The following is a 27794-nucleotide window of genomic DNA, read 5'->3' as shown; positions in this document are numbered from 1 at the left end:
ACTCATCCTCCAAAGTCCAGCTCCAATATGAATTAGGTCCTTGCCTGACTCCTCAAGAAAAATTCATTGCTCCCCTCTTTGCTGTGACAGCACGCTGTGCCAGCTCTGAAATAACAGGACCACGTAGTGTCCGTGTCTCCTGTGCGCCCACCACGGTGCTACTATTACTAGTAATAGTAGCTAACGTTTATGGAGTTTAATTATGACTTTATGTGCCAGGCACTGTTTAAAATACTTTATGTTAATTACCTCACTGAATCCCCTTAGCCACTCTATGCAGTGGCTGCAATTAGCATCTCCAGTTTGTAGAAAGGAGACGGAGACGTTAAACAAATTTCCCAGGATCATGTAGTCAGCAAGGGGCAGAGCTAGAAGTTTCCAGAAAGTCAGGCTTCCAAGTCCCTGCTCTTAGCCGCTGTACAGAACAGCCTATCTTTGGCTGCGGTAGAGAACGGGGCCCAAGGACTGAACCCTGGGGGTTATTTCTAGCAGTTTTTGTAGGGCTTCCTGCTAGGCTGGGAAGCACAGTAGAGAATCTTACAGGGGCAGGCAACACGAGATTCACATTTTACAAAGACCCTTCTTGCTATAGTGTGCAGGGTGAACCGGAAGAGGAGAGCTTGAACACAGAGGCTGGCGCAGTGATCTGGGAAAGAAATAATGAAGTTCCAGGTTTAGCATGAGCTGGCCCCCGCTCATCTCCCTCAACGCCAGCTAGCGCGGCAGGGCTGACACTCCTGGGTGTGCAGGTGGAGCATCTGGACAAAGGGGCTGTAGCAGTGAGAATGCAGCCTGGGTGCCCTATGAGGGGTCACATAACACCAAGGTGGAGGGGCACTTTTGCTCACTTGCCCAAGAAGCCAGGTGGCCTAGCGATGGCCTTGCCAATCCGGACATTTTATTTTATTTTATTTTATATTTTATTTAATTTTTTTTATTATTTTAGAGACAGCATGCAAGCAGTGGAGAGGGGCAGAGGGAGAGCATTTTAAGCTGGCTCCACACTCAACATGGAGCCCGACACAGGGGTGGATTCCACAACCCTGGGATCACGACCAGAGACGAAATCAAGAGTAAGACACTCAACTGAATGAGTCACCCAGGCACCCCCAATCCAGACATTTTAAGCTGCTTTTTTGTTTCCTGATTGTGTCATGCTTTTCCCCCACCTCTGTGTTTTGAATATTTGGTTTCCTCTGCTATGGATACTCTTTCACTCATTCGTTAATTTTTTTCACTTATTCGTACAACACATTCTTTTTAGCATCCACCATGTGCCGGTACCTCTGTATTTGACGGTGATTCGGTGGGGGAGCTTACAATCTAGGGATGAGATGAATATTAATGAAATCGTTATACAGATGTCACTCTGACACTGTCTTCAAAGGTCAAAGGGGACCATGAGACTGTATGCTGGGTGCTGGGGACTTATCTGCTCCAGAAGGCAGGTGGCCATGGTAAGGTCACCACTGAGACAATACGGTTTCCCTTAGGATGTGCATGACTTTTATGCTGATGTGAAGACAAATAGGAACTAACCGGGCGAAGAGAGTAGAGAAGGAGAGTGGCCACCCTTCCTGCAGCCCTACTATGTTTGACAGCATGCTCATGCACCCCTGGGCTGGAGGACAGAGGTGTGGATCCAGACAGGCTCAATAAAACAAAGAGAGGGGACACTGAGGAGAAGGCCTGCAGGATGGGGAGAGTGTGCAGTGAGGAGGGAGTGAGCACCACAGTGCAGACAGCAGGTTAGAGATCTGTGGGGAGATCTGTGGGGAACCCTCATAGCAGGCTGCTGAGGAGCTCTGGAAAAGAGGCATGTTCAATATTGAATTTCCAATTGTGCTTCTGTGGTTTAGGATTCTTCCCCTCCCCAAGCCTTCAGTATAATCGGTTGCACACAAATCCTTCATGGGAATGGTTTTGGGGAAAATCAAGGGGGAAAGCTGGGTTCCCTGTAAAGTCAGTGGGGAACAATGAGAAAAGCATGGGCAGGTGAGGTGACACGGGTAAAGTCAAAGGGTCAGAGGACACTGAAATTTGGAGCAAATTTGGCAGCAATAGGAGGTGTGCATAAAATCAGCCGTTTAAGCCTCAAAGGACTAGAATTTTAATTGTGGTCAATTATAGTGAGTGGTTAGCATGGAGTGATGATCACAGACAGCACTGGAGAGGGTCCGATGAGAGTAGGGACAGCCTAGATGCAGAGAGAGAAAGAAAGGGACCTTTCTCACTGCGTCCTTGGCAATGGGACAGGGCTGTGGTCTCTTTCCAGACACCTGAGACGCAGTGTGTTCACTCCAGCTGAAGGAGGCTCCCCCTCCAGCCTGCTCCCCCAGTTACAACCCAGCCAGCCACCACGCAAAGGCTACCATTTATTGAATGCTGTTACTTTCTGGGTACAAAGTCACTCGGGACATGGCCCTTGGTCCTCGCCCCTTGGAGTACTCAATCTCCTAGGGGAGATAAACATCACAGAACCATCATCAGTGCCGCCACAGAGGCAGGTCAGAGGACGTGGGAGCAGGAGTGGGATCGTGACCCAGTTTCCGGTCATGGTGTTTTCCAGGGTAGGTAGGTGTCTGGCAGGCAGAAGGAGAGGGGCAGGGGCCCAGGCGCCGTGGCTCCTAGGCCACCCATGCTAGCCCTCTTCAGGGCTTATTCTTTTCAACAAGTCCTGTCTCTCCAGCTGGACTTCAAATTCCTCAAGGCCGTGGAGACTCTGCACGTGTTTGGACATGACAGTGGGAAGGGGCAGAATTTGAGTCGTGCCAAGGAGATTCCTTTGCCCCAGAGCTCCCTGCCCAAAACTCGGTCTGTGGCCACGCTTACACTCCACCCCGGTCCCTCACTCCCTTGGGGCTGTCAGGGCAAGTAAAGGCCCTCTGGGGTAGCGCCTGCTAGAAACAGATGACTGGGGGTGGGGAACTGGAGAGGGAGGGGAAGGAGACAGGGAGAAAGGAAGAGATATGGGTGAGCAAAGATACACTTGGACTTTTGTAATGTTCTTGCTACCCTTTTTCTTACATCCTCCACTCTTTTACACCTTAAAACACATGCATAGTAAAAACTCCTGAATAGACGCACCAAGAGGGTGAAAACTGTTTTTGAGGTAGGGATGTAAGGCAGTGTAATGGAAAAAGAGCTTGTTCGAGTCCTGCTGTGTGGCCCTGAGCAAACCCAGAGCCCTCTCTGGCCTCCGTTTCTCCACTTGGTGGGTGTGGGGGGGGGGGGTCTGGTGTCTCCTCCTCGGTGGTCGCCGGTTTCCATGGCAAGATGAGAGGGAAGCCCGTCTCTGAGGCCGCAGGCTTGGGCCGCGTTTCCTCTGCGTCCGCTGGAGGTCTGCGGGTCTGCGAAGTCACGCGAAATAGCCCCAGAGGAAGACGTTGACGGCCAGCAGCAGGATGGCATTGACGTTGCAGACGCGTGTCCAGAGCGGTTCCTCGGCGATGCTGGTCAGCTCCCGCTGGCGCGCGGCCGTCTCCGCGGGGCTCAGCGCCCGCTCTGGGGGCCCGGCCAACCCGCAGAACCAGTCCCACAGCAGCCGGCCCCAGCGCCTGCGCCGGGCTGAGGACCAGGAGGGCGGGGGCAGGCCAGGTGGAGGGAAATGACAAGGGGGTGGGGGGAAGGAGAGCTGGTGAGACACGGAAGAAAGAGGGGCGGGTGGCGCTGGGCCCCTCCTGCGAGCCAACAGGCCGGGCGCCCGGCTGGGACTGGGAGAGAGCTCTGGCTACAGCCCGTCTGGCTACAGTCCGCCGTCCAGCAGAGCCTCCCAGTGCCGCAGGGTGGGGTACGGGGTGAGGATAACGGGGTCTATCCCCATTCAGAGCACGAGGACAGGCGGGGCAGAATCTGTCCCAGGAGGGCCGGAGAGATCTTCCCGCGCCAGGGCCGCTCCGGTTGGTCTGCCTGAGGTCCCGTGCAACCCTCCTCCGCGTCTCCCAGCGGCAGGCTCTTTTCCTTTCGGATAGGCCTGCTGCACCGCGCGCTTCTTCTCCGGGTTGTTTTGAGCATCGAATGACAATGGACATTTGGTAGCGTTTTAAAAAGTGACTCCTGCTGGAGCAGCAGGGAGAGGCTCTGGAAACTGTAATGTTCTCACCGCACGTGAGACTGTGCCCATGCAGACCCCAGCACCAGGGCCGGGTTGCTTTGAGGTTAAAGGGTAACAGAGTTCATTAAAAACTACATTCGAAAAGAAGTAATAAAGTAAGTATTTTTAAGGGGTTTCCTTTTTGCATTAGCGGATAGCATATTAAAATAAAATTAATATGAAAACCTTTTCACCGAGGTTGAACGGAACCCACATTACTGTCTTAATGACTTTGGCACTTGGTACTTGGTAAGTTCAGTGTGACTACGGAGTGTCAGAGATATGAAGACTCCGGATGCCATCTGGTCTGGCTCCCTCCTTGTACGGAAGAGGAGGAGGAGGAGGAGAAAGGCTCAGAGAAAGGAAGGGACTTGCTTAAGGTCATCCAGCGACAAGCTGCACTAAGCAGTGCCAGGCATGTGGCATTTCAATTCTACTAGCTTTTATCATTTTACAAGCCCCTCCAAGTACTCTCTTCTGATTCTCAGGGCCCCCCTTAGGGGCAGATGACACACAGGGAGTCACGTGCCGATTCTGAGGCCCAGAGCGCCTGTTACGAGGTGCTCAGCACATCTAACCGTGTCCACAACCTGGCTGTATACACTTCCTTCAGATCTACTCTGCTGTCCTTAACAATTTTTTCATCGTTCTTTTTCTAGGACACAAAATCACACTGCCGTTTTGCTGTTTAACCTGAGGACAGCACAGATGAGCCTTCATGCCTGTGGGCCTTTTGTGAGGGGGAGTCCAGAGTTCGCCTTTATTTTATTTTGTTTTATTTTATTTTATTTTTTTAATTTTTTTTTTTAACGTTTATTGATTTTTGAGACAGAGAGAGACAGAGCATGAACAGGGGAGGGTCAGAGAGAGAGAGGGAGACACAGAATCTGAAACAGGCTCCAGGCTCTGAGCTGTCAGCACAGAGCCCGATGCAGGGCTCGAACCCACGAACCGCGAGATCGTGACCTGAGCCGAATTCGGACGCTTAACCGACTGAGCCACCTAGGCGCCCCCAGAGTTCGCCTTTAATGGGAAGGAGCGGGAAGCTCCTCCTTAGTCTTTCTGGGGAGCCAGCCCCCAATAGGGAGCAGACATCTCTCTGCTTCTCCAGGGCCGGGCTCTGCCCTGTGGCATGGGGGCCAGCCGGGGGGAGGTGCGACCACCACATGAGTCTGCAGTGCTGGGGGTCAGCCGGGAGGGCACAGGCTGTGCCCTTCCTTCCCAGCTTCTTCCTCTTTGTTCTCTCACTACCTGCTTCACCTAAAAGAGCCTGTGCCTCCTCTGTGCCATACATTTTACAGGGGCCAAGGCTTGCTTCTTGCCATGACTGGGGGAGAAACAGTTTTGAGACCCCACCTGGTGCATGGACCACAAAGCCTGAGAAAGAGTCCGGGGTTACATTTTGCAGAGCAAAACACACTGGAACTAATGGGGCACCTGATCGGACTTTGAGCTTCAGTGGCGCTTTCTGAAGTAAGCCCTTGTGGGTTTTGACCTTGCAAGTTTGTAAAGGATTACATTCTCCGTTACAGATAGCTTTTATCGTGGACCACTGGCTTTTAAGCGCCACAGCTTGGGCAAGAAGATGTGAGTCTTAGCTCTTGGTGGGGTCCTGGAACTTACGATGTCATTAGATCCAGGCATGTGGCTGTTTCTCTAGGAAGGGCCTTAAGCAAAGGTGAAGGGCCTCGAGAAAGGTGGGCACTTTCTCAGGTCTTGGGGGAACACAGCCCCCCCCCCCCCCCCCCCCCCCCCCCCCCGCCGAGCCTGGGGAAGGCGAGGGGCCCGAGCAGCACAGTGCCACCAGCTGTTCAGGTCCAGCAGCTGGCACTTTGATGATCTTACCTAGGCTCTCAGCCTAAGTGAATTATTGAAAGTTTGGACACCAGAGGCTTGGGAGGAACCCCCAAACCCAAAGGGAGAAGGCCGCTGCCGAAGGCACCCCAACTCCACCCAGGTGCTGGGGTTCCCTCTAACTGAGGCAGGAAGTAAATTTAGAATTTACATTTCATTAAATTATTAATTTCTGAGGGCAATAGAATTTGATTTGGGGCTTTTGCCTGCAAACTAATTTTTCTGACTGTAATTTTTCCTTAGGAATTTTATAATTTAGGAAATCTCTCCAATGTCATTATATCAGAATGTTTTAACGGCGTTATTTAATCACACTCTAGAAAAGCTATAGCTGCATTATGTCTAAAACAGCTACATTATGTCTTATGCCACCTTTCCACTTTAGATACCGTGCAGCCTTGGAGTAAACCTAACTCAGGTACTGTTCTAACACCTTTGAGAGCTTCCACGGGGCAAAATTGATATGGCCCATAGCAGCTCAAGGAGGATGCCCATAGGAATGGTGGTTGGTCTGGAGGGACCTGATGAAGATGGAGAGAACTGTATAGACACACGGCTGCTCTAGTCCCAGGAGGGACAGCCATGCTTCTGTGCGACTAGAGGCAGAATTGCTAAGCTCTATGGGGAATAAATGAATAATAAGGGTGGGGCACTGTTACTTTGATGTGCCTGGTGTTTCCTTCCATCTGGAGGGAACTCAGTGTAACACCCTTTGATTTTCTGACCTGAGGCTCATTCTCCGCAGGGGAGGTGAATGGACGTCCCTGTTGGTAGGTTTGGGAAGCGCGAAGAGGGCATGCTTGGCTCTGTCTCTCCCTCCTCCCGCTCGGCATTGCAGTGCTCACAGGGGCAGGCGGCTGATGGGCTCCTCTGCCTCATGCTGGCCTTCAGTAGAAGGAAGCACACCTCCCCATGGATATAAAATGAATCTTTCCACCTGTCATTTATCAGTAACAATAAATGGCAGTATTTTGGCTCTCATCTGCCTTCTTGTTTGTCTTCTCAAATAGTTTAATAGCCATGTAGGAAGGGAAGGTGACTTTTTTGGCATCCCTCAGAGACCCCATCCCCTATGACTCCCAAATGTGGGTCTTTGGGGATCCATGACATGGCATCTGTCCCCATTGCTCCTCTGCGGCGTGTGCCCCCCAGCAGACCCCCCAGCCTACCTCTGTGCTGGTCTTGGTCCTGGCTGGAGTTCTCTGTCTCTCCGCCTCCTGGAGGGCATGCCCCAGATGGCATCTCTGAGGTCCCTGGTGTGCCCTCCGGGGCCTCCTTCTCCAACTCAGAGTGGGGATGGCTCCGTGTCCACCACGTCAGGCGAGCGAGCTGGAGGGAAAGAAAACACCGCTTGAGTCGGTTACTTTTGAGGGGCAATCTTACTGTGGGAAAAGACAACCCCCTTCAAGGAGGCTGGCAAAGCAGTGAGGAGCTCGAGGAACAGGCACAGGGCCGAGTCAGGAGGCCTTGCTCCAGCCGAATGCTCTGTCTTTGAAAATCTGCACCCCTGAGCACCTGTTCCAGGCTCCATGCTCGGAAACCGGGAGGAAAGAAGCCGGACAGGGAGGCAGGTGCCACATGGCAAAAGGCTTCCAAGATCAGGCTGTGGAGTTGATACTCGTAAACAGAAACTCGTAGGCAATGGAGAGTCACTGCAGACTTCAGACAAAGGGAAGAGACTCTAAGTTGTGGAATTCAGAAAGATCTCTTGGAGGGGTGCCCAGGGGGCTCAGTCACACATCTGACTTCGTCTCAGGTCATGATCTCACAGTTTGTGAGTTCGAGCCCCCCATTTGGCTCTGTGCTGACAGTTCAGAGCCTGGCGCCTGCTCGGGATTCTGTGTCTCCCTGTCTCTCTGCCCCTCCCCCACTCGTGCTCTGTCTCTCAAAAATAAACATAAAAAAAAAAAGATCTCTCAGAGTGAATCAAAGGGATCCTGCCTGGAGGCTGCTAGAAAAGCAGAGCAAGACGTACAAAGCCTCTGGGATAGATGGAGGGGGCAGTCTTTGGGATGTTGAGGAGGAAGACCCACAGGCCTTGGTGACTGATTGAATGAGCTGGGCGAGGAATCCGCAGACATGGCTCTCAGGTTCCTGCTGTGGGCCATCAGATGGGTGGTGGGCGAGCTGGAGGACTCTGCCTAGAGACTGCCAGCAGAGCCTGCCTCCGCAGGGTGGAGGTGTCCAGGTGAGGAGCACCACACCTGTGTCCCGTGGACAGCCCTGGTGGCTTGACCTCTCCTCCTTTTCTGGAGGCTCGGCAGAACGCACAGCAAGTCCTCTGGCTGATATCAGTTGAACCCAACCGTGACTGAGCTCTGGATGGCCTCCTTTCCAAACAGCCTTTTTTCGTAGCCAGGCAGCTCTTGGTTCCATATTGACCCAGGTATCCCCTGCCCCGCCCCAGATTCCTACAAATATGTACAGCGGTGCAGGGTGAGAGGCCGTCTTCTGGGGCCCTTCCTGCCGGCGTCCAGCTACGCCTCTGCATGGTCGTGAGAGCCTGGGCTGCATCTTCCCTTGTAAGTACATCTTCATAAATGTTACTTCAGACTTACACCGTGTGTCATTGAGCAGTATATGGGCGGTGTCACTTCATGGCATGGGAGGCAGTTGGATTTGGGGTTTGAATCTTTGGCTAGCGACAGAGAATTGAGTTTTGTCTTCATGTAGAGGGTGGTTGAATCCACGGACACAGATAAGATACCTCAGAGACAGTGTGGAGGAGAAGGGTTATAGGCCATATTTGGGTTCCTAAGGAACCCTGACATTGAAGACCACAGAGAAGGCAGAAGAGCAGAGGGTGGAAAGACAATACTAGAGAGGAATATGTCACGGAAGTGAACAGAAGAGAGCACTTCAGGAGGCAGGGGGTGGTCAGCGGTGTCTGGTTCTCAGAGCTCACTGAGGATGAAGATGAGGATGTGACCAGTACTTTCTGCAACAAGAAGGTTATTGGGGTCTTGGCGAGAGCAGTTGCAGTGGGAAGGTGGGACACCAGACTGGATGAGACGTATACAAGAAGTGGAAAGTAAGGCTGGGGTGGAGACCCCTCTGCACGGTGTCCTGGTGAGGAGCAGGGTGGGGGGCAGGGGAGGTAGCTGTAATTAGGGAAGGGAGGGGATTTTCAAGTGTGAGACATCTCAGTGTGGGGCTGAGAGAGCAGACAATGGAGAAGAAGTTGAAGATTCAGGCAGTGAAGAGAGACCATTTCTGGAGTGAGCCGCCAGAGAAATTGGTCTCTCTTGGCTCCTCGGTAGGAATTAATGGTACCAAGGGTATAAAGTCGTTTTGCAAACTCTAAAGCACCATACAGGTCAGCGATGTTATTCATAACTTCCACCCAATGTTTCAGGGACTAACTTCTGGCATGGGCTCTGTTATTTTGGGGCTGAATTGTGTCCCTCCCTCAAATTTTTATGTTAAAGTCCTAACCCCCAGGACTTCAGAATGTGACTATACATGGAGAGAAGGCCTTTAAAGAGGTAGTTAAGGTTAAATGAAGACAATAGAGTGGCCCTAATCCAACATGACTGGTGTCCCTATAAGAAGGGGAGACTAGGGGGCGTGTCTGGGGCTCAGTTAACTGTCCCACTCTTGGTTTCAGCTCAGGTCATGATCTTGCAGTTTGTGAGTTTGAGCCCCACATAGGACTCTGTGCTGACGATGGGGAGCCTGCTTGGGATTCTCTGTCTCTCCCTCTCTCTCTCTGCCCCACCCCTGCTTGTGCTCTCTCTTTCTCAAAATGAAAAATAAACTTTAAAAACAAAAGAAGGGGAGACGAGGGCACAGACAGGCACAAGGAAAGAGAGGGTGAGGACAGAGAGCATCCACAAGCCAAGGACAAGGGGCCTCAGAGCAAAGAGCCCTACAGACACCTTGACCTCAGACTTCTCACCTCCAGAACTGTGAGGACATACATTTCTGTTGTTTCACCCCCCAGATTGTGGTTTCGTGTCATGGCAGCCGGAGCCAATACTCTTTTGCTCTAATGAAGAAAGGTTTCAAAAGACAGCTTCAAAGTCTGAAGACTGGAAAATCTGTGAGCACAGGAGTGCTGAGGACTCGCTCTGGTGGACTCCCCTCATTTACCTGTGTCTCAACTGGCCAATGAATCCCTACTCTTTCTTCTAGGGCCAGCTCAAAGTGACCTTGTCAGGGAACCCGATGCAGCCCCCAGGGGTGACAGCCCCTCCTGTCCTCGGCCCCTCCCTTTGAGCTTGGTCCTTCTTCACTCTCTTGTGGTAGAGTAACTGTGTGTGCTGGTGCCTGTCCCTGACACTTGCTGGCAGGCCCCATTCATCTTGGTAACCCTAGCACAGAGCCCGGCACACAGTAGGTGCTCATTGAGTAAATTTCCCATTGAATGAATTACTTTTCGCATGGGAATTACTAACCCAATGAGCTCCTCCTCCCAAGGACTGTGTGGCTGCAGAGGAGACAACCCAATGGAGTAAAACTTGGCAGTAGAATTTCAGACACTGGGGGTAGGGAGAACATTTCGTGGGGCCCCAGGACAAGCACTCCACTTGCCTTCTCCTCAGGGATGGGGGTGGTACAGAGGCTGACAGTGACGATGACGATGGCAGTGAGCCCACAGAGCAGGAGTGCAAAGTAGAGGTAGTGGAAGTCCTTCAGCACGGCCGGCCTCCGGTCCGCCTCCCCGCAGGCTGGGGCTGGGTATGAGAACTCCAGGATCATGCGCAGAAGCCCCACTGCCAGGCCAAACATGAGGCCCCAGAAGGCTCCCTATGGAGAGAGGGCAGACACGGGCAGGGGTGAGGTCCAGCTGCAAGGCCCTCGGAAGCTAAAAGCCACTGGGTTGTTAGGGTGTTTGCAGGTCTGCCTTAGTGAGCTCCCCATTAATGCTGAGGCTTTGTCTGAACTCAAAGATGGGCAGAGTGGTGCACTGGGAAGGGCACAGGCTCCAGAGTCAGACACACTAGGATTTGGATCCTGGCTCCATTCCAGAACGATCAAAGTGGTGACTCAACCTATTGGCTTGTAGTTTTTGTGTGTGCAATGATAAGAGAAATTGATACTCTGTATAGATGCTTAATATTCAACTAGAATGGAATATGCTTTTGTAATAAGCAAGGAAAACCAGGATCCCCCATCCTGATTTTCTGTTATAATAAATTAAAAAATCAGAATAGAGCTCTTCCTGTTTTGCTTTTTAAAAAGAAAAGCCCCAGCACCTCCCCTGTCTTGTTTATAACACCAGTTGACCTAATCTATACCTGTTTGCCATATGTATTTTAAAAAATGAGATGCTGATCCTGATTTCAAGAATTCTGGGATGAGCAAAACACTCAGAATTCAACCAAGCCCTGCTGTGCGCTATGGTTATCAGCAGGGAGATTCGACCTCTGGAAACAGTAGACAGATTGCTGGGTACTCCCCCGGGAGAGGGGTTTCTGAGGTCTCCTTTGCAATGACTTTGAGCTGTCATGTGGCTCCTGCAGAGGCTGTCCATGACATCCCTTAGCCCCAGCGGAGTTGGGCCCCTCTTTTCTATCTGGTGTGGGGGAGGGGTTCCTGGGACTTCTAGCTCCTCCAGGCTGTCAGCTTTCAGCAGCTTCATGAACGGCGTGCCTGCAGGGTCCTCCCCAGGTCCGCACTTTGCTTCATTGCTGTTATATTGCCTACATACAGAACCTTATGGTGTCAGAGAGGAAACAGACTCCAGAGGTCCTCCAGTCTGACTTGGGCTTTCACACACACCGTGCTACGTGTCTGGAACACTCTTCTCTTCCCCATCAATCCTTCGGCCTAGGCTCAGATGTCACTTCTGACCCCCTCCCAGGCATCCCATAAGTTAGGTGCCCCTGATCTCTACTCTCACAGCAGTTATTATATTTCGTTATTATTTCTTATTGAATCACCTTTTCTCCCATCTGGCAGGGATGATTCCCATCCTTGTAAATCATTGCATCTGGGAGCCCCCATAATAGGATCGATGAATGTTTGTTGAGGGAATGAATGAATCAAGACCTGATGGATGGGGAGATGGAAGCCTGAATGGGGCAGTGGGTATGTCTAATATGTCACAGAGAGACCCTGGATTAAGGACAGATCAGGTCTCTGGCCCCTCTGGTGCACTGGGAGAGACAGGTGTCCTGCTGCACTCACAGGCTCTGTGACCCTCTTGCAGAAGATGGCCAGGAGGAAGAGGGCAGTGATAGGCGGGGCCAGGTAGCTGGTGACAGACTGGATGTAGTCGAAGAGCTGCCCGCTGTTGGAGCTTTGGATGATGGGGATCCAGAGGATACTGATGACAACCAGGAACACCACAAACAGTCTGCAGGGAGGACACAGGGCACCGTGAGGCGTGCTCAGGGTGGCTGGGCATGGGGTGGGGGGAAAGTGATGCAAAGGAACCAGGAAAGGGGAAGGGAGGGGGATGCATGGGAACAAAATTAGAGAATGCTATGAGACCGGAAATGCCAAGGTTCTGGAAATGCAGACTGTTAAAATCCCAGAATATCAGAATTCCAGAATCCAAGAAACCCAGGAGTTTTGAGTTGGATGTCTTTAAAGTCATAAAGCCCACCTGCTCTTCAGGAAGGAATCCACACCTTTCACAGAACCACCCACCTCAGTAAATGGCCTCTGGTCTTGGCTTGGGATGCCTTTCCTTCTCTTCTGCATTCAAACCCTGTGCAAGAGAACCCTCTTCTCCAGGATGGCTTTAACTTCAGGGACTTTTCCCTTCTTTGGGCTCCTCAAGATCTAACCCCTGCACCCTTACACTGGCATTTAGCTCATAACAGGTACTCCACCTTCTTCTCCTGACTCCCCTTCAAATGATCCTGGCTCAGGCTCAAGTTCCCTAATGCACTCCCTTCGGATTTTGTGTGAAAACAGTGAAAAAACGTTTCTTGGATAGGCTGGGTGCAATAATGCGTGTGGCCAGGAGATGGCGCCCAAACCCCACTGATGGATGAAATAAATGGCAGTGAAACTGGGCTGTGAGGGAGCTCAAAGGACGCTTCTTTGGAAATGTCTCTGCACACCTGTCCTCTCCTCTCCCTTCCCTCGCACATTTTCTCTCCCAGGCCCCACTAGAGCGGCAGCTACCACAGTCAACAGGTAGATCCTTAGATGCTCAGGTGCTGTGCACAGGGCTGGGGGCAGAGTGAGCAGGTGCTAGGGCTCCATTAGGCAGCAGTGGACTGAAGGCATCCTGGTGGAAGGAGCAGTGTGTGCAAAGGCAGGAGATGGAAGAGAGCAAGTTATCGAAACTCAAGTACCGCCTACCAAAAGGGAAGAATAAACATGGTAGTCCAGAAACCTGAGTCACAGAGCCTTAAATTAGGAAGCAAAGATTTCAGACAGTGCCCCTGTGTAAACCCTGTAACCTGTGTAAACACAGTAACCCTGTGTAAACTACAAGCCTAGGGAGGAAAAGAAAATAAGCCACCAAGTGATACTTTGAAAAGCATAAAATCAAAACCAACAAGAGAAAGTTCAAATACTTCAGCTTGGTGTGTAAGGCTCTGCATCCTTTGGAGACAGCCTTCCTAGGGTCAACTCCATGGAGGCAGGCCCCCACGCCGCATCATGAGACCGTGAGCAGCCCTCAGGGCAGGGCAGGGCACGATGTCCCTGGGTGCCCAGCGCCAGGTGTGATGCAAGGGGGATGGACGGGGCGGGGGGAGGGGGGGGGTCCGATGGAGAAAATTAACAGGCTTTCTGTTATCCTGGAATACGGCCCAGAGCCGATCCTGAAGCTCCTGGGGGCGAGCTACTTGCTAACTTCCGTCCACTCACACAGCTCACCTTTCCCTTCTTAAATGCCTTGTCAACTTCTCTCACTCTGCCGCTCACTTGCAAGAGAAAGTTGAACACACAGGGAAGAGATTTTTTTTCCTCCTTACTCTGGAGGAGGAGCGTCCAGAGCCGGCGGGGGACTAACCTGAGGTCATGTAGGGATCTGACGCTAGAACCAGGTGCTCGGACTCCCCACCCGCAGAATCTCCCCAGGGCAGCCCAGGGCACGGAGAGGGGCGGGGGAGGGGGTGCCTGCAGGGAGGGGGGAGCTCCGGAAGGGGGCGCAGCGCACCTGCCCACCACCATCAGCTCCTGCTCTGTGGCCTTCCTCCGGAAGCGTTGCCACACGTCGATGGCAAACAAGGTGCTGCTGCTGTTGAAGATGGAGGTGAGTGAGCTCATGAGGGCGGCCAGGATCACGGCGATCATCAGGCCCCGCAGACCTGGGGAGAGGAGAGGTCTCCCGTGAAGGCCAGCTCCGCCGGGAGCCATGGAGGCTGCAGCGTCAGGCGGAGCCGGGAGTCTGGGGGTGGTGCTGGCCCTGCATGAGGTCCCCCTCCATGCAGATAAGGAGTCCAGGAAAACCAGAGGCCGGCTTCTGGATAAGCTCTGCCTTTGCCCCGCTCTGCCCTCTGCCCTGCTCTATGGCCTTGGGCGAGCCATCCCATCCACCCTGCCCAGTGCCAGCTCCCTTATCTGCATCCCTAAGAGCCGTGCGGCTAAGTGGTCCTTCAGGTTCTCTGCAGCTTTGACGTCTCAGTCTGGGCGTCAGAGCCTGGAGACACTTGGTTAGTGGGCCCCTGATGGGGAGGAGGGTGACGGTTAATAATTGAGTGTTTTCAGTTTTTGTTCTTTTTCACCGACACTGAGGTGCCAGGTTAAAGCCCTCGCCTGGGACAGGTGGCCCTGGGAAGCCCTGGATTTGTTTCCTGGTTCTGCAAGTAACCAGGTGTGTGATCTTTGAACTAGTTCCTTCCTTTCTGGGCCTGTTCTGCCCCCTGTGGCCGGAGAGGGTGGATCCCGTTGCTATCTGAGGTCTCTATGACTCAAATTACCAAGATTCTGGAAACATGACTACTCATGTTTCCCTGGGGAGATGACTCTCCCTCAGCCCTACCTCAGCCCTCTTTCCTCTCAGTCCAAATACTTCACCACCTCCTGGAGGTCTCCCTGAAAGACTCAAAATGTTCCAAACAAACCTAGGCCAGCACCTTCCAGCACCTTCTTCCAGGGCCTGTTGTTTCTTTCTTTGGTTAATAATATCCAATCTCCATACCAGACGCTCAGTTATCCTAGACCCCCCTCTTCTGCTCCCCTCCCACCTTACGTCCCTCAATCAGCCCCTCTGTGGAGGCCCCGTCCCACCAGCTCCACTATTTCTTTCATTCATTCCCTTTTTTCTTTTTCTGTTTCTTTTTGTTTTTATGAGCCGGAGGTGCAGAAGAAGAGAGACAGAGAGAATCCCAAACAGGCTCCATGCTCAGCACAGAGCCCAATGCGGGGCTCGATCTCACAACCAGGGGATCATGACCTAAGCCAAAACCAAGAGTGGGACACTTAACCGACTGAGCCGCCCGGGTGCCCCAATTCATTTCTTGTTCTACTGAAGGGAAGGGGTAGCCCAACTCAAGGACTTCCCTCTATAAACCTGGCTCTTTTCCTATGTCTCCACTCTCAATGTCATCGTAAACCCCGGACCTGGAGGCCTCCCTGGATCCCTCTTTCTCATCCCTCAAACATGATCAGTCATCAAATCCTGCGGCCTCTACCTCACAAATATCTTTTAAAACCCTTTCTGTCCATCTCTGACAGAGAACCCTTTCTGACACATCTCTGACCTGGTCCACACCATTATCACCCCCACCCGGGCCACTGCAAACCCCTTGTTAACTGTCTCTCTGCCTCCCCTTAAGCTGAACCCTCCGTGCAGATGGTCCCCCTCACGTGCTCTGGCCTAAAACCCAGCATAAAGGCTCTGCTCCATGGTGAGGCATGGCCACGGCCTCCTTCCAAGGCTATCCATTCCTCCCGCATGTGCATCACACAGGTGACTCTACTTCGGTTCAGACTTCAGTTCAGACTTCATGCTCTCTCTCAGCCCAGGGCCTTTGCACACACAGCCCCTCCTCCCCCGAATGACATTTCCCACACCCGTCTGGCTTTATCTGCCTAAGATGTTCCTCAGGATTCAGCTCCATTTCCTCTCCTCCAGAAAACCTTCTCTGACATTCCCAGGTGGAGCCAGGTGCCTCCTTAGGGCTTCCTCGATGCTGCTGTGTCCCCACCCTGGTGACATAGTATTGTACCCTCTGTGAGCCCAGGTGTCCTGGAGATGGCATGAAGCCTCAGACTAGGGGCCTGCCTTTTATCCCTGCCTCTCCAGGATTAGAGCCAGAATGGGTGCCTTACAGATGTTTGTGAAAAGTGTGTGTGTGTGTGTGTGTGTGTGTGTGTATTGGGGAAGGAAGTGTGGAGGTGAAAGTTTTTTTATTCTCTCTTTGCATCCGTGTCCACGTTTAGTGCAATCCCTCCTGGGCACTGGGGATTGGAGGAGGCTGGGGCATGGAGTGAAGGGTGGTGTGGGGGAGACAGGACTCACCAACAGGCATGAGGGCTACGACCAGCTTGGGGTAGGCGATGTTGGAACACCCCACGCGGGCCCCGCAGATGCTTTGGCAGACGTCAGGGTCTACACAGCCCACCTCATCTATAGAAGAGTGATGGCCGTTAGGGGCGAGTCAACCTGCATGTGCCTTCTTGGTTCGGCCCAATATTTGCTTTCCAACCCTACAGGGACGTGTTTACTGGTGATGCTGGCAGGAATCAGCATCTGTTGTAGAGGCCAGAGGGTCAAGGGGCAGGTAGATGTCTGGGTACGATGATTTAGCTGTCGCTGGTAAATTCCTTGACCATATACTACCCTGCAAAGCCTGGTAGACTCCTTTGCGTTTTAGGCCTTACATCTTGATAAAGGGCAAACATCCTCGGAAGGCACCAAGAATGCCTTCATTGTTCTTTCCCTTATGAAAGGAAAGTAGGATTTTAAAATGATATTCAGATACAAATTTCTTCTACTGAAATACTTATTGTATGTGTGGCCCACAAAGCCTAACGCACTTCCCATGTGTTCTTAATAGAACTAGCATGTGACCCCTCCCCCCAGTGCAACATTGCCCAGCTCTTACCTGGGTACAGGGCCCGGCTGATCATGCCAGGCATGACGATGAAGAACATGGGCAGGATCTTCAGGTAGCCCCCCAGCACCGAGCCTCCCTTAGCGTGGGACAGATTCTTGGCAGACAGAGACCTCTGCACAATGACCTGAAAAGGGAGCAGTGGAGGTGTGCCACTTAGGTCAGGTGGGGCTCAGCTCAGCCATAGGCGAGACCTGAGGTAGTCCCAGAATGAGTCCCAACACTCTGTGCACCTAGACGTGTGGTTTTCCCACAGGGAGCCACCCCAGTGTGTGATGGTCTGGGCCAAGCTTGTCTGGGGCATCACCTGGTCCGTGCACCAGCACCAGGTGGCCAGCACCGTGAGCCCAAAAATGAGGCCTGGCCAAGGAATGTCCCCGCTCACAGGGTCCCGGAGCATGTGGAAGGCATCAGATCGGGGGAGATGGCAGGTGGTATTGGGGACTGTGGCATTAGGGATGGCCTGTCTGTACCGTTGCTCCAGGCCTGGGTACCAGCCCACCTCCTGAAAGCCTATGGAGAGAGACCACAGTGAGTGACACAGCTCCGAGACCCCAGTGGACCTGTCACATGCCCCCACCCCACCTCCCAGTCCCATGTGGAGCCCCGGGGCTTGGAACTGGTATGCAACTTGGGAATGAGGGAGGATGTGGGGTGTATTGAGAAGTTCGCTCTTTGGCAGTCCCACCCTGGAAATGGGGGTAGGGAGGTAGGGAACATGACCCTGTGTTCTGGAAAGTTCCAGTCACAGCATGGAGGTGAAAGCCCAAGACAAATCGGAGAGCAATTTTGATGTGATGGTGGGTATATTCAGGTCTCTACCTTACCTAGAAACATGAGGACCAGGGCGCCCCCCACCATGATCACCGTCTGCAGAGCATCTGTGTAGATCACGGCCGTGAGACCCCCTGGGGACCCAAGCAGAGGGCTCATCAGTCAGCACCAACAAGGGGTTCCTCTCTGGCTGCCCGCCCTGTGCTTGGCCACACTGGGGAGACCAGACAAGACATGGAGTCCTCTTAGCAGGTCGATTCTAGCCGCCTGCCTTTCCCCCCACAGGCTGGTGCCAGCCACTGGCACTCAAATCTAGCTCTTTCTCTCCCCAGTGGCCCTTGGGTACCGCAGCTGCACCTCCCTCCTTTGTTCTTGTTGTTTTTAATACCCCAAGACTATTCCTCTGCTGGGCTGATAGTTCTACCAGGAATACTCCCTCCCTCCCCACCAAACACCGTTTAAATTCCCTATATTTGCAAACTGACTTAGCCACAAGCCAGGAACCCAGGTGCCCAGGCCTATGGGAGGTGCTCTGGAGGAGAAAGAGGAAGGCAGGCTGGTGGCTTTGTCTGGAGCAGTACACAGCCACACTACTCCTGGTGACAGTCCCCTAGTCACGCTCCTGCTCACTGTAGCATCCCTAGGTGACCCCCCTCCACCTCTCCCTGTCTCTCTGTCTCTGCTCCAGGCACCTGCACCCCAACGCGACCCGCCCTCGGCCTTACCTGCAATGGTGTAGACAGCTGTCACCACCAGAAGCATCACCGTGGAGAGGTATAGGTTCCAGCCCAAGGCTATCTGGATAAACAGGGCTCCAGAGAAGATGTCAGTCTGCAGAGAGCCGGGACCCAGGAGTCCAGGTCACCTGAGGCCCTCGCTGTGGCCACCAGGGTATGATGCCTCCTGCTCAGCCATACCAAGTGCTGTCAGCCCTCATCACATAATGAGGCTGAGCCTAAAGTGCCATGCTGAGGAGAATGGGCTTGGCCTCGAGGATGCTGAGGAGCCGTGGAGATTTTCAGGCAGAGGAGCACCGCATAAAACTTTGAAACCGAGAGCAATGAGGTCTGGCGGCACTGATGGGATAATCTGTGGGCCGTGATGGCAGGGGGGAAGGAATGAAGAGAAGACAGAGGAGAGGAAGTGGGGAGCAAGGGTTGGAGAAGAGAGAGCAGGCACCCAGAGGCCCTCTTTTCCCTAGCAGAGCAGAGGCCCGCCCAGCTGCCAGGGGGCCCACGCTGACCGGACAGGCAGGAGCCCCAGGACAGATGACCGCACTTCTGGAGGCTCTGCATGTTTGGGTTTATTACAGGACCCGGCTGACCAGACAACATGCTGACTTAGGCTTGTTTTCCAGCATTGGTGGACAAGTGGCTGTACCATTTTTCCCATCTCTCGACCTGGCAACTCGTGGACTCAGTCCCCTTCAGTGCCTGCTTGCTGATCCCATTGCATGGCTGTTTCATGAACCCATACCAGGGCTACAACAGGACGGAGTGCCAGGTCGCCTGGACCAGGTCACAGGACCCAAACTTTAGTTCAGTCCCATAGCTCTATTCTGTGTGGACATGGGCGAACCATCTGCCCTAGGTTTGTTTTCGGAGTGTAGGTCAGAGGAGTAGGAATAAGGATCTTTTGAACAGTGACATGTAGGCAACAAATTCATGGTGCTTAATGGAGGATCAATTAATGGAGAGAGAAATGAATGAATGCACTCTAGATTAGGAATTATTTAAAGAGAGGCACTGTCATTTACTTAACAGGTACTTCTCATTCATCTGTGATCGCTCCACTGCTGAGGGAGAGCGTGCATTGAAGGTATGTGGATTCATGCTTCCTCCCTTCCTCCCTTCTATCTATCTATCTATCTATCTATCTATCAATTATCTATCTATCTATCTATCTATCTATCTATCTACCTATCTATCATCTATCTATCATCCATCCATTCATCCATCCCTACATCCAGCAACAAGCCACGACTCAAGCTCAGCATTTACAGGGAGACAAGATGGCCACATTGCGGTGGGTACTCACTGAAATCTTGGTGAAGATGTAGAGGATGAGAGACAGGACAGACATGTACACCTGGATCCTCTGGCCCCCGAATCGCTTCTTCAGGTACTGTGGCATTGTGACCACACCAGCAGCAATGTACACGGGGACAAAGATCCAGCCCAGGGCCAGAAGGAGCCAGGTTGCCTGGGAGAGTGGGGAGAATAAGAACAAGAGACATCTACCCGTGTCCTAGATGCACATGGAAGGACAGCCTCCTGTGCACGTCACGCTGTGAGGGAGCACCGAACTGGGAGGCAAGGGACCTGGGACCTGATTTTAGTGCTGTGTGACCTCTGATGAGTCCCTCTGCCTTTTCCAGGTCCTGGTTTCCTCATCTGTGAAATGGGTTCTCGATTTACCATACAGCCTCTCCAAGCACCTCTGAGGTTCCTCTCAGCACTAAAGCCAGGGGTGGGGTGGGGTGTGGGGTGTGGGGTGTGGGACGTTCAGACCCTCGTTATCTCTGAGAAGCCTCCAGACCAGCCTCCTTACATTCCATTCGAAGCCCCCAACAGCAAGGCCTCCGGCAGCTCCTGTCCCAGCCAGGCCTATGAACAAGCCACTGCCCACATTGCTGGACATCAGAGAGGCTCCAATCTGCAAGGCACAAGTGAGGTCAAAGGTCGGGGTCAATTTTAATCCAAATCAATCTACAGCCAGGACCGTGAGCTTCAGAAGCTGTGAATAGAGCAGGGCCTGGGTCAGGAAATCAGAGGGAGGAGAGGAAGGGAGGGAGCAAAGGGGAGAAGGGAGGGAGCTGACGTTTATTGGGTACCTACTGTATGTGGGCACAGTGTGAGGCATTTCATAGACACTAATGCACTTAATCTTCATAAACATTTCAAGAGATAGGTTTAATCTTTTCAATTTACAGAGGAATGAAATAATGTTAGGAAAAATGAAGCCGCTGGCTCCAGGTCACCCAGTGAGTGAGTGGCCAAGTGGGAAAGAAGGGAAGCCATGGGAAACAGCATCCATGCAGGGAGAACAAGGCCCTGCATTGGGACCACCCATCTAGGGGCCTCCAGAGGCAAGGATGCTGAGAGGAGGTGGGGAGGTCCCCATGAGAGGGACTGGGGGAGGCCCTCTGCCACCCAGTGCCTCCAGCACCAGGCCAGGTAGAGGGAGGAGCTGAGGGGCTGAGCACAGGCTGGGCCAGCCTCGGAGTTGAGATCATTTTTCCCCAGGAGATAGCAATAGACACAATAATATAACTCTGATGCAATAGACACAATCTGATGCAATAGACACAATAAGGACGACATCATAGCGGTTAGTACATACACAGCATTGCTAAGTGCCAGGCACTGGTCTAAATATGTTAACTTGGGGCACCTGGGTGGCTCAGTCGGTTAAGTATCTGACTCTTGGTTTGGGCTCAGGTCATGATCTCACGGTTCATGAGCTCAAGCCCTGCTCCGGGCTCTGGCTGACTGTGTGAAGCCTTCTTGGGATTCTCTCACCCTCTCTTTGCCCCCCTTTTGCTCTCTCTCTCTCTCTCTCTCTTTCTCTCAACATCTATATATATACACACACACAAACTAACTCAACCCTCACCACAGCACTATGTGGTAGGTCCTATTATTATCCCTATTTTACTGAGGAGGAAACCAAGGCACAGATAAATGACTTGCCCAAGTTCCAGAACTAGTAAACAACAGAACTTTTGAACCCTGGTTGTCTGGCTCCAGTAATTAGTGCATGATTGTTGCTGGGCACCTAATAAGCACTCATTAGTGTTATCTTTTATTATTTGATGGGATCCTTCACTGGACGGGAAAGGGGCAGAGGGAGGGGCTCCGGGGCCTGGGCAGAGGCAGGACGGGGACGGAGGTGAAGAGCTGTGCTCCAGCCTTGCGCCCTGTGTGACTTTAACGAAATCACTCCCTCTGGCAAGTCTTCAGATTCCTCACCTATAAAATGTGGGGACTCACCTGTTCCCACTCACTGACTGTTCTAGCGGTGCTGGGCGATAGAAAGTGAGAAGGAAGGAAAGGTACTGAGACATTCAGAAAACAGCTGAGCAGCACGAGGGCACAAAGATTCTCATGCTGAAGCCACTCCGTGCTGCCGCACACACATGCACACACACACACATGCACACACACTCAGGCGGTCCTGGGGACGCTGGCAGGGCTGGTGGGGAGTGCCTGGCCAGAGCATGGAACACTGGGTCTGCTCCCTCACCGGGAGTAGCAAGGTGCCTCGGCCCCACTCAGCCCAGGGCTCCCAGCTCATGACTGGAGGAGTCATCAGTCAACAAGGTTGGCAGGGGGACCAGACGGGCCCGTCGGGGACAAGGATGCTGTTACTCCTTCTGCTCTTGGTTTCCCAGCCACACACTCTGCTCAGGCCACAGAGAGGGGAGTGAGGCACTTCTCAGGACTGGCCTGGTAGGGAAGGGTGCAAAGCAATGGGACCTGCGTAACAGATGCCCAGACACACAGACACACGGGCTCGTGTCACAAACAGGACCAAGCAGAGCAGGTTGTGCGTCCAGCCGCAGGCAGAAGCCCTGCCCCACTGAGGCTCGTGGGAGGCAGGGGTCGTCTCTACACCCTGCTCGTCTGGAGGACACCCTCCTCCTGCTCAGAGGCCTCGGGTTCCCTCACACTTACAGTGAGACACAGTTTCACACGGAGCAGGGAGATGTCCTCTCTGCAGGACTGGACGGGCACCCGGCCGCCCCTAGCCACTCTCCTGGATGGACCAGAGAGGCCCTCTGTCCTGCTTCTTGTCCCTCTTACAGACTCATCTCCAGGGCTGTGATGGGGGTGGGGGAGGGTGGGTACCAACTGAACAGAGTGCTCTTCCGTCTGTTGAGGTGATGGCTGACAGGGACCAGTCACTGTCCCTGTGAGCTTCCAGCCCCTCGCCCCTCACACTCCTGGGGATTCGTGCTAGAGGCATGAGAGCTCCTTGCCCCTACCTCCTCCTGTCCCAGATACTTGAACCTTCCAGAGAGCTCGGTCAATGTCCAGGGCCCCCTCTACTCTTCAATGAGTCTGTCACCAGTGCAGGCAAGGAGAGTGGTGAGAACCAAGACAGGCTGTAGGGACGGCTGGTGGCGTGTGAGAGCATGCACTCATATGCCATGCGTGTAAGCTGCGCATGCCCAGGTGTGCACACAGCCTCAGCTACCAGGGGGGCTGACAACTCCACCCTGCCTTTTCCAGGCAGGGCTCACCTCCCTCCATCGTGTCGCAGGAATAGGGAGTTAGTTTTGAGGAGCGAGAGAAACAAGTGAGGTGGCCTGAGGGGGGAGATGGGGCTCACAAAAGTGTCGGGATCAATTCCCTGAGGATGCTGGGGATTGGACCTCTGTGACCCCCCCCCCCTCACTTCACTCCTCTACAGTACTAAGCAGATGTGTCTGCTTCCCATGAAAGTCTTTGCTAATCCCACCTCCCCTGAGGCCAGAGGCTTCCTGCACGTGTTCACAGCCCCTCTGTGTCCCCCAGCTCAGCATTCATCCTGTTTTCTGTGAGTCTGTCTGCCCAGCTAATCTGAGCTTCTCCAGGATGGGAACATTCTAGATTATTTCTGTAGGTGCAGTGTCCAGCCTAGGGTATGCACTTAAGAGGCGCTTATCGGGGGGGGGGGGGTGCATTAATTAGCAAGGTCTCTCGGGTTATAGGGTGACTTTGGGCCACAGAGAAGGAGCCCAGAGCCAGGAAACTTATCTGGGGGGCTGCTGCCTTGGTCCAGACAAGAGAAGACAAGACGAGGATCCAATGGTGGGAGGAGACAGGGGGGAAGATCAACTCACCGGCCACCAGGTCATGGACCTCCCCGCCAGGAAATAGCCCCCGATGGTCCCTCGGCTTGCGCGAATGGACGACTGGAAAGGAAGGGGAGAGAGATGAAGGTTTCCTGAGCTCCTTCACCTCTGCCCCACCTCAGCTCCCCATTCCTGGGTGCAGGCACTGGGGTGACACAGAGCAGGAGAACTGAGACCGGCAGTTTCACAGGTTTTATTCTACGTGCCTATGAGAGGGTCACAGCCTCTCTCTGGGCCTCACCGTTCATCCCCTGGGCTGGTGCAGAGAGCAAAAGGGCCAACAGAGATTAAAGCATTCATGAACAGCACGGTACCTGGCAAGGGTGCAAGATTATGGCTATTGTCCCCTGAGCCCTCCCTCTGTCCACACTTGTGTCAGGAAGTGATTTGTATCTGATTGAGAGGCTTGCATGGAGGCGCCCTCTCCCTCCTTTCTGCAGGACTCCCACACACTGGGGACAGGGGTACAGAGAGCCCAGGAGCCCCCGGAAGAGGTAGGGCTCTGTTTGGGGGGCTTCTCTTGCCTTGGCCTGAAGTCAAACCATGCTGGGTAAGCCTGTGCAGGACCCCACACAGACCCCTGCCCTGAACTGGTGGGTGGTGGTTTGCAGCCTGGGGGGGGGGGGGGAACTGCTCTGAACAACAAAAGGAGAGTGGACATGAAGGAACTTCCTCTGGGGACTAGGGGCTGGCAGCAGGGCAGTGGGCAGGGAAACGGAAACTGGAAGACTTTATTAAGATGCCAAAGTCAACAGGTCTCTGATTAGGTCTAGAGGTGGGAGAAATACCTGAAGGAGAGGAAGGAAAAAGAGAAATGTGAAAGGAGACTCTTTGCCCCCAAGGAAAAGTATGCAGTCACTGGGGAGTGATGGGGAGGAGAGGGGCTGGTGCTTGTTAAGCCTTTGCTGGAACTTTCCTTGTCATCTCTGGTCTTTGGGCAGGGCCGGATGAGCAGATGGAATCATCTCACAAGTAAGGAAACTGAGGGCTGAAGACAGGGAACAGCTCGTCCCAAGTCACTGAGGACTGGTTCTTTTCCTCCCAAGAGCCAATGATCAGCTGCTTGCCCATTTCTCCTTCACACCAGCTTGGGAGGCAGGAGCTGTTCACCCTGCTTTGCAGATAAGGAAACTGAGGCCCAGAGAATGTTCCCGAGCTTGCTACAGTACCAGCTGGGACTGGAACCATTGTCCCCTGCCTCCATAATGCGGCCGCAGCCGTGATAATAGCCACGTGTATTGTTGCCAGCCGAGTGCCACCCTCTGCCGGATGCTTAAATGTGTCCTTTTGCTCAATGGTCATGACCACTCTACAGCATAGGCTTTATTATTCTCACTGCCTGGATGAGAAGACTGAGACTCACAGATTGTTCTCATGTGCCCAGGGCCCTGTGGCTCTAACAGTCAGAGTTGGGATCTGAACTCAGAGCTCCCTGACCTCTCAGAGCCTGGCCCCTTTTCCCGGCACTGAGGCTCAGGTGAACAATGGAGAACAGAAGGACCTTTGGACTCACCTGGCTCCCTTCCCATGAGCATTTGAACCCCAGCTCCGTTAGAAAGCCCTACTCCTTGCCAAGACACCCAGTAGTGGAGGGTGGATAGGCCGCGAGTAGAGCGTCCCCATAGCTGGCGATGGTGGCATGGGGAGGAGGGCAGGAGTGGGGCTCGGGCTGCCAGGTATGGGTGAGGCCAAAGGCAGCAGATGCATAGAGTCAGGGAGCTGGGAGATGGGGGTCCCAGCCTGGACTGCCTCAGCTTGCTGTGTGCCCTCAGGCAAGTCACATTCCTCTCTGGGCCTCAGTCTGCCCATCTATAAAGAAGGGGTTGGAGAGAATGACTCCTAAAGACCTCTCCATCTCAGCCTGTGCTTTCCTGATCCCCTTCCCCCTGCCCACCCTGCCCCCAGCTCCACGACCAGCCAGAGGTGACACCCTGCACCTGCCTCCCCCGCCAGGCCCCAAACCTACTCACCCAGATCCCTACGCCAATGACAAAGACAAAGTAGACGACCAGGACCCCTATGTCATAGGCATGCAGGCTGACTCCGGAGCCCAGCGCTGAGCGTGGAGCTGTCACTGTCCTGACCCCACTTCCTGAAGTTTCAGGCCCCATCGCTGCCAGCACCACGCTCCTCTGTTAGAGTTGCTCACCACCCCGCTGGACTTTGAGGCGCTCCTGGCTTCGTTCCTTTCCTGTAATGATTAAACAGCCCCAAGGGCCATTAGCTGCTGAGAAAGCTCTGAGCCCCACTGGCATGGAAAGTCCTGGTCCCCTTTTCTCCTAGCTGCCACCCCATCCTCTGCAGGACTCTCTCGCTTTCCCTGCCCCCAGTACACACACACACACACACACACACACACACACGTGCACACACTCACACACACCGTGTATACTCCCACCCCTGAGAGGAGCAGGAGGAGGAAAAGAGAGTTGTAGAATTCAGCAGCTGGGAGGGACTTCAGAAGTTGGGATATTTAAGCTCTGGCTTATGTGGAGGGGAAACTGAGGCCCAGGGAGGGAAGGGTCATACGGGCAAGAAAGGTGGAGCTGGGCCTGGAGTCCAGGTTTCTTAGGAGTGAGTTCAATGCAATTTTCCTTGCTCCCGGTGGGAGGGGGACAAGGGAGGAGAAGGGGAAGGGGTCTGCTGCTACCTGGGCAAAGCCTCCATCGTCAAGTGCTCCCACCTCCAATCCCCGACCCCCAGGTGTCATTTTGCTTTTTTTTTTTTTTTTTTTTTTTACAGTATAGGAAACTGAGTCCCGAGAAGAGACATGTTTATTCCAAGCCACAAAGTGGGGCCGGAATTCACACTCCTGCCCTGTGCTCTGACAGATGAGTGATCCTGGGAAGGACACGGAGCACGCCGGATCCAGGGAAAACCAGCTGCCCCAGGGCCCAGGCAGCCTGCTAGTCCCAGCAGCCCAGCCCACTGAGCTGCAGAGTGACCATGGACAGGTCACTGATTCCGGACCTGGGGGTCCGTCAGCGTGGCCTATACCCTGCCCACCTCGCAGGGCCAGTGAGTGCCGGTCCTCCTATCCTCCCCTCCGGAAGTTACCCTCGGGGTTCCACTGCCCACACGCCCTGTCCCCCAGCCCCATCCTCACAGACGCCCGATGCCAAACCCTCACCCTGCACATTTTACCTAACCTAAACCAGCAGGCCGGGCCCATAGCAGCCATCCCTCTGATGCATCTGAGACCCATCTGTTAGCCAGCCAGACATCTTAGCAGCCCAGAGCCAAGAGAGTGCCAGGAAGGAAGTGAGAGAGGTTTTGAAACCTTCAGAATAGACGCTGTGAAGCTTATACATGAAGGCCACCCGCTGACGCATTGGTGAGCCCCAGATCCCCCACTCAGGGCCTGTCTTGTTTTGCTTCGCCTAGAGTGTTATTTTGTGCTGCAGCTCACAGCAAATTAAAAACAACAACTTAACAGTGGGAGAGAGACTGCCAGAGACGTGCAGGGCATTGCAGGGCCATGGGGGGCAGAGGGGGACGGCCACTGATGGACGCACAGCACATGGGCGTCCTGATAACCAGGGAAAGTGGAAAGGATGACGTAAGAGAGGCCAAATTAGAGCGAACAACCTAGGAATCAGGCTCCATCAATTCTCAGCCAAGGGCATTCCTGAACGGCAGCTGAGGATTCATATGCAAAGCAATGACCCAGAGTCACTGAGGAAAGATCGCACCGTGCCCATTATGGATTTTCTACTTAGCATGGATTATGAAATCCAGACAGGAAGAGTTTCATCCAAAATGGTTTGACATTTGAGGCAGGTGCTGGCAGGCCAGGAGGAGGCCCCACTTATGCAGGAAATCCTCTCGGAGAACCCCCGAGACGGAGGATGTGGTGGTGTTGTGGTTCTTACAGTAAGTGCGCACCTGTTCCGCACCTGGCTCTGGGGGCCCCGGGAGGCCGACCAGCGTGCTGCCAGGCTGGCCAGAAAACAGCCGGGCACACGGGACAGGCACCTTCAGCACAAGGCACATCAAGATTCACCCCCCTCCCTCTGAGCCGCAGAGTTCCGGGAAGGAACCACCGAGTCCAGTTGGGGAGGCGGGGCGGGCTCTCCGGGGAAGCGCAGCAGAAGCAAAGCAGGCCGAGAGGGTGGAGAGAAACCAAACAAGCTGGCCTGGCAGCCAACCCCGGCAGGGTGGGAGCTGCAGGGACAGTGTTTACATGAAGATACAAGTGTTGAATAACAGCGTCGGACAGTGCAGTTTCTGAGGAGTATCTGAACCGAGGCTGCGTTTTCAGAGTTAC

General features: G+C 53.5%; 1 protein-coding gene across 1 annotated transcript; it reads right to left on the bottom strand.

The window, feature by feature from the left end:
* Window positions 1–1856: 1856 nt before the first annotated feature.
* SLC5A9 (solute carrier family 5 member 9) lies at window positions 1857–25861 on the bottom strand. The gene is made up of 14 exons (XM_042951128.1): window positions 25498–25861; window positions 23516–23587; window positions 20239–20343; window positions 19726–19890; window positions 18414–18519; window positions 17742–17822; window positions 17222–17427; window positions 16906–17041; window positions 16320–16427; window positions 14013–14163; window positions 12080–12248; window positions 10481–10696; window positions 7117–7276; window positions 1857–3567 (listed from the first exon to the last, which is right to left on the bottom strand). The coding sequence occupies exons 1-14, from the start codon at window positions 25636–25638 to the stop codon at window positions 3359–3361; spliced, it is 2025 nt and encodes a 674-aa protein (XP_042807062.1). The 5' UTR covers window positions 25639–25861; the 3' UTR covers window positions 1857–3358.
* Window positions 25862–27794: the final 1933 nt, after the last annotated feature.

Source organism: Panthera leo, chromosome C1 (assembly GCF_018350215.1).
Source record: "Panthera leo isolate Ple1 chromosome C1, P.leo_Ple1_pat1.1, whole genome shotgun sequence".
NCBI classification, from domain to species: Eukaryota; Metazoa; Chordata; class Mammalia; order Carnivora; family Felidae; genus Panthera; species Panthera leo.
The sequence above is the reverse complement of the archived record's forward strand: the minus strand, read 5'-3'. Positions and strand labels throughout refer to the sequence as shown.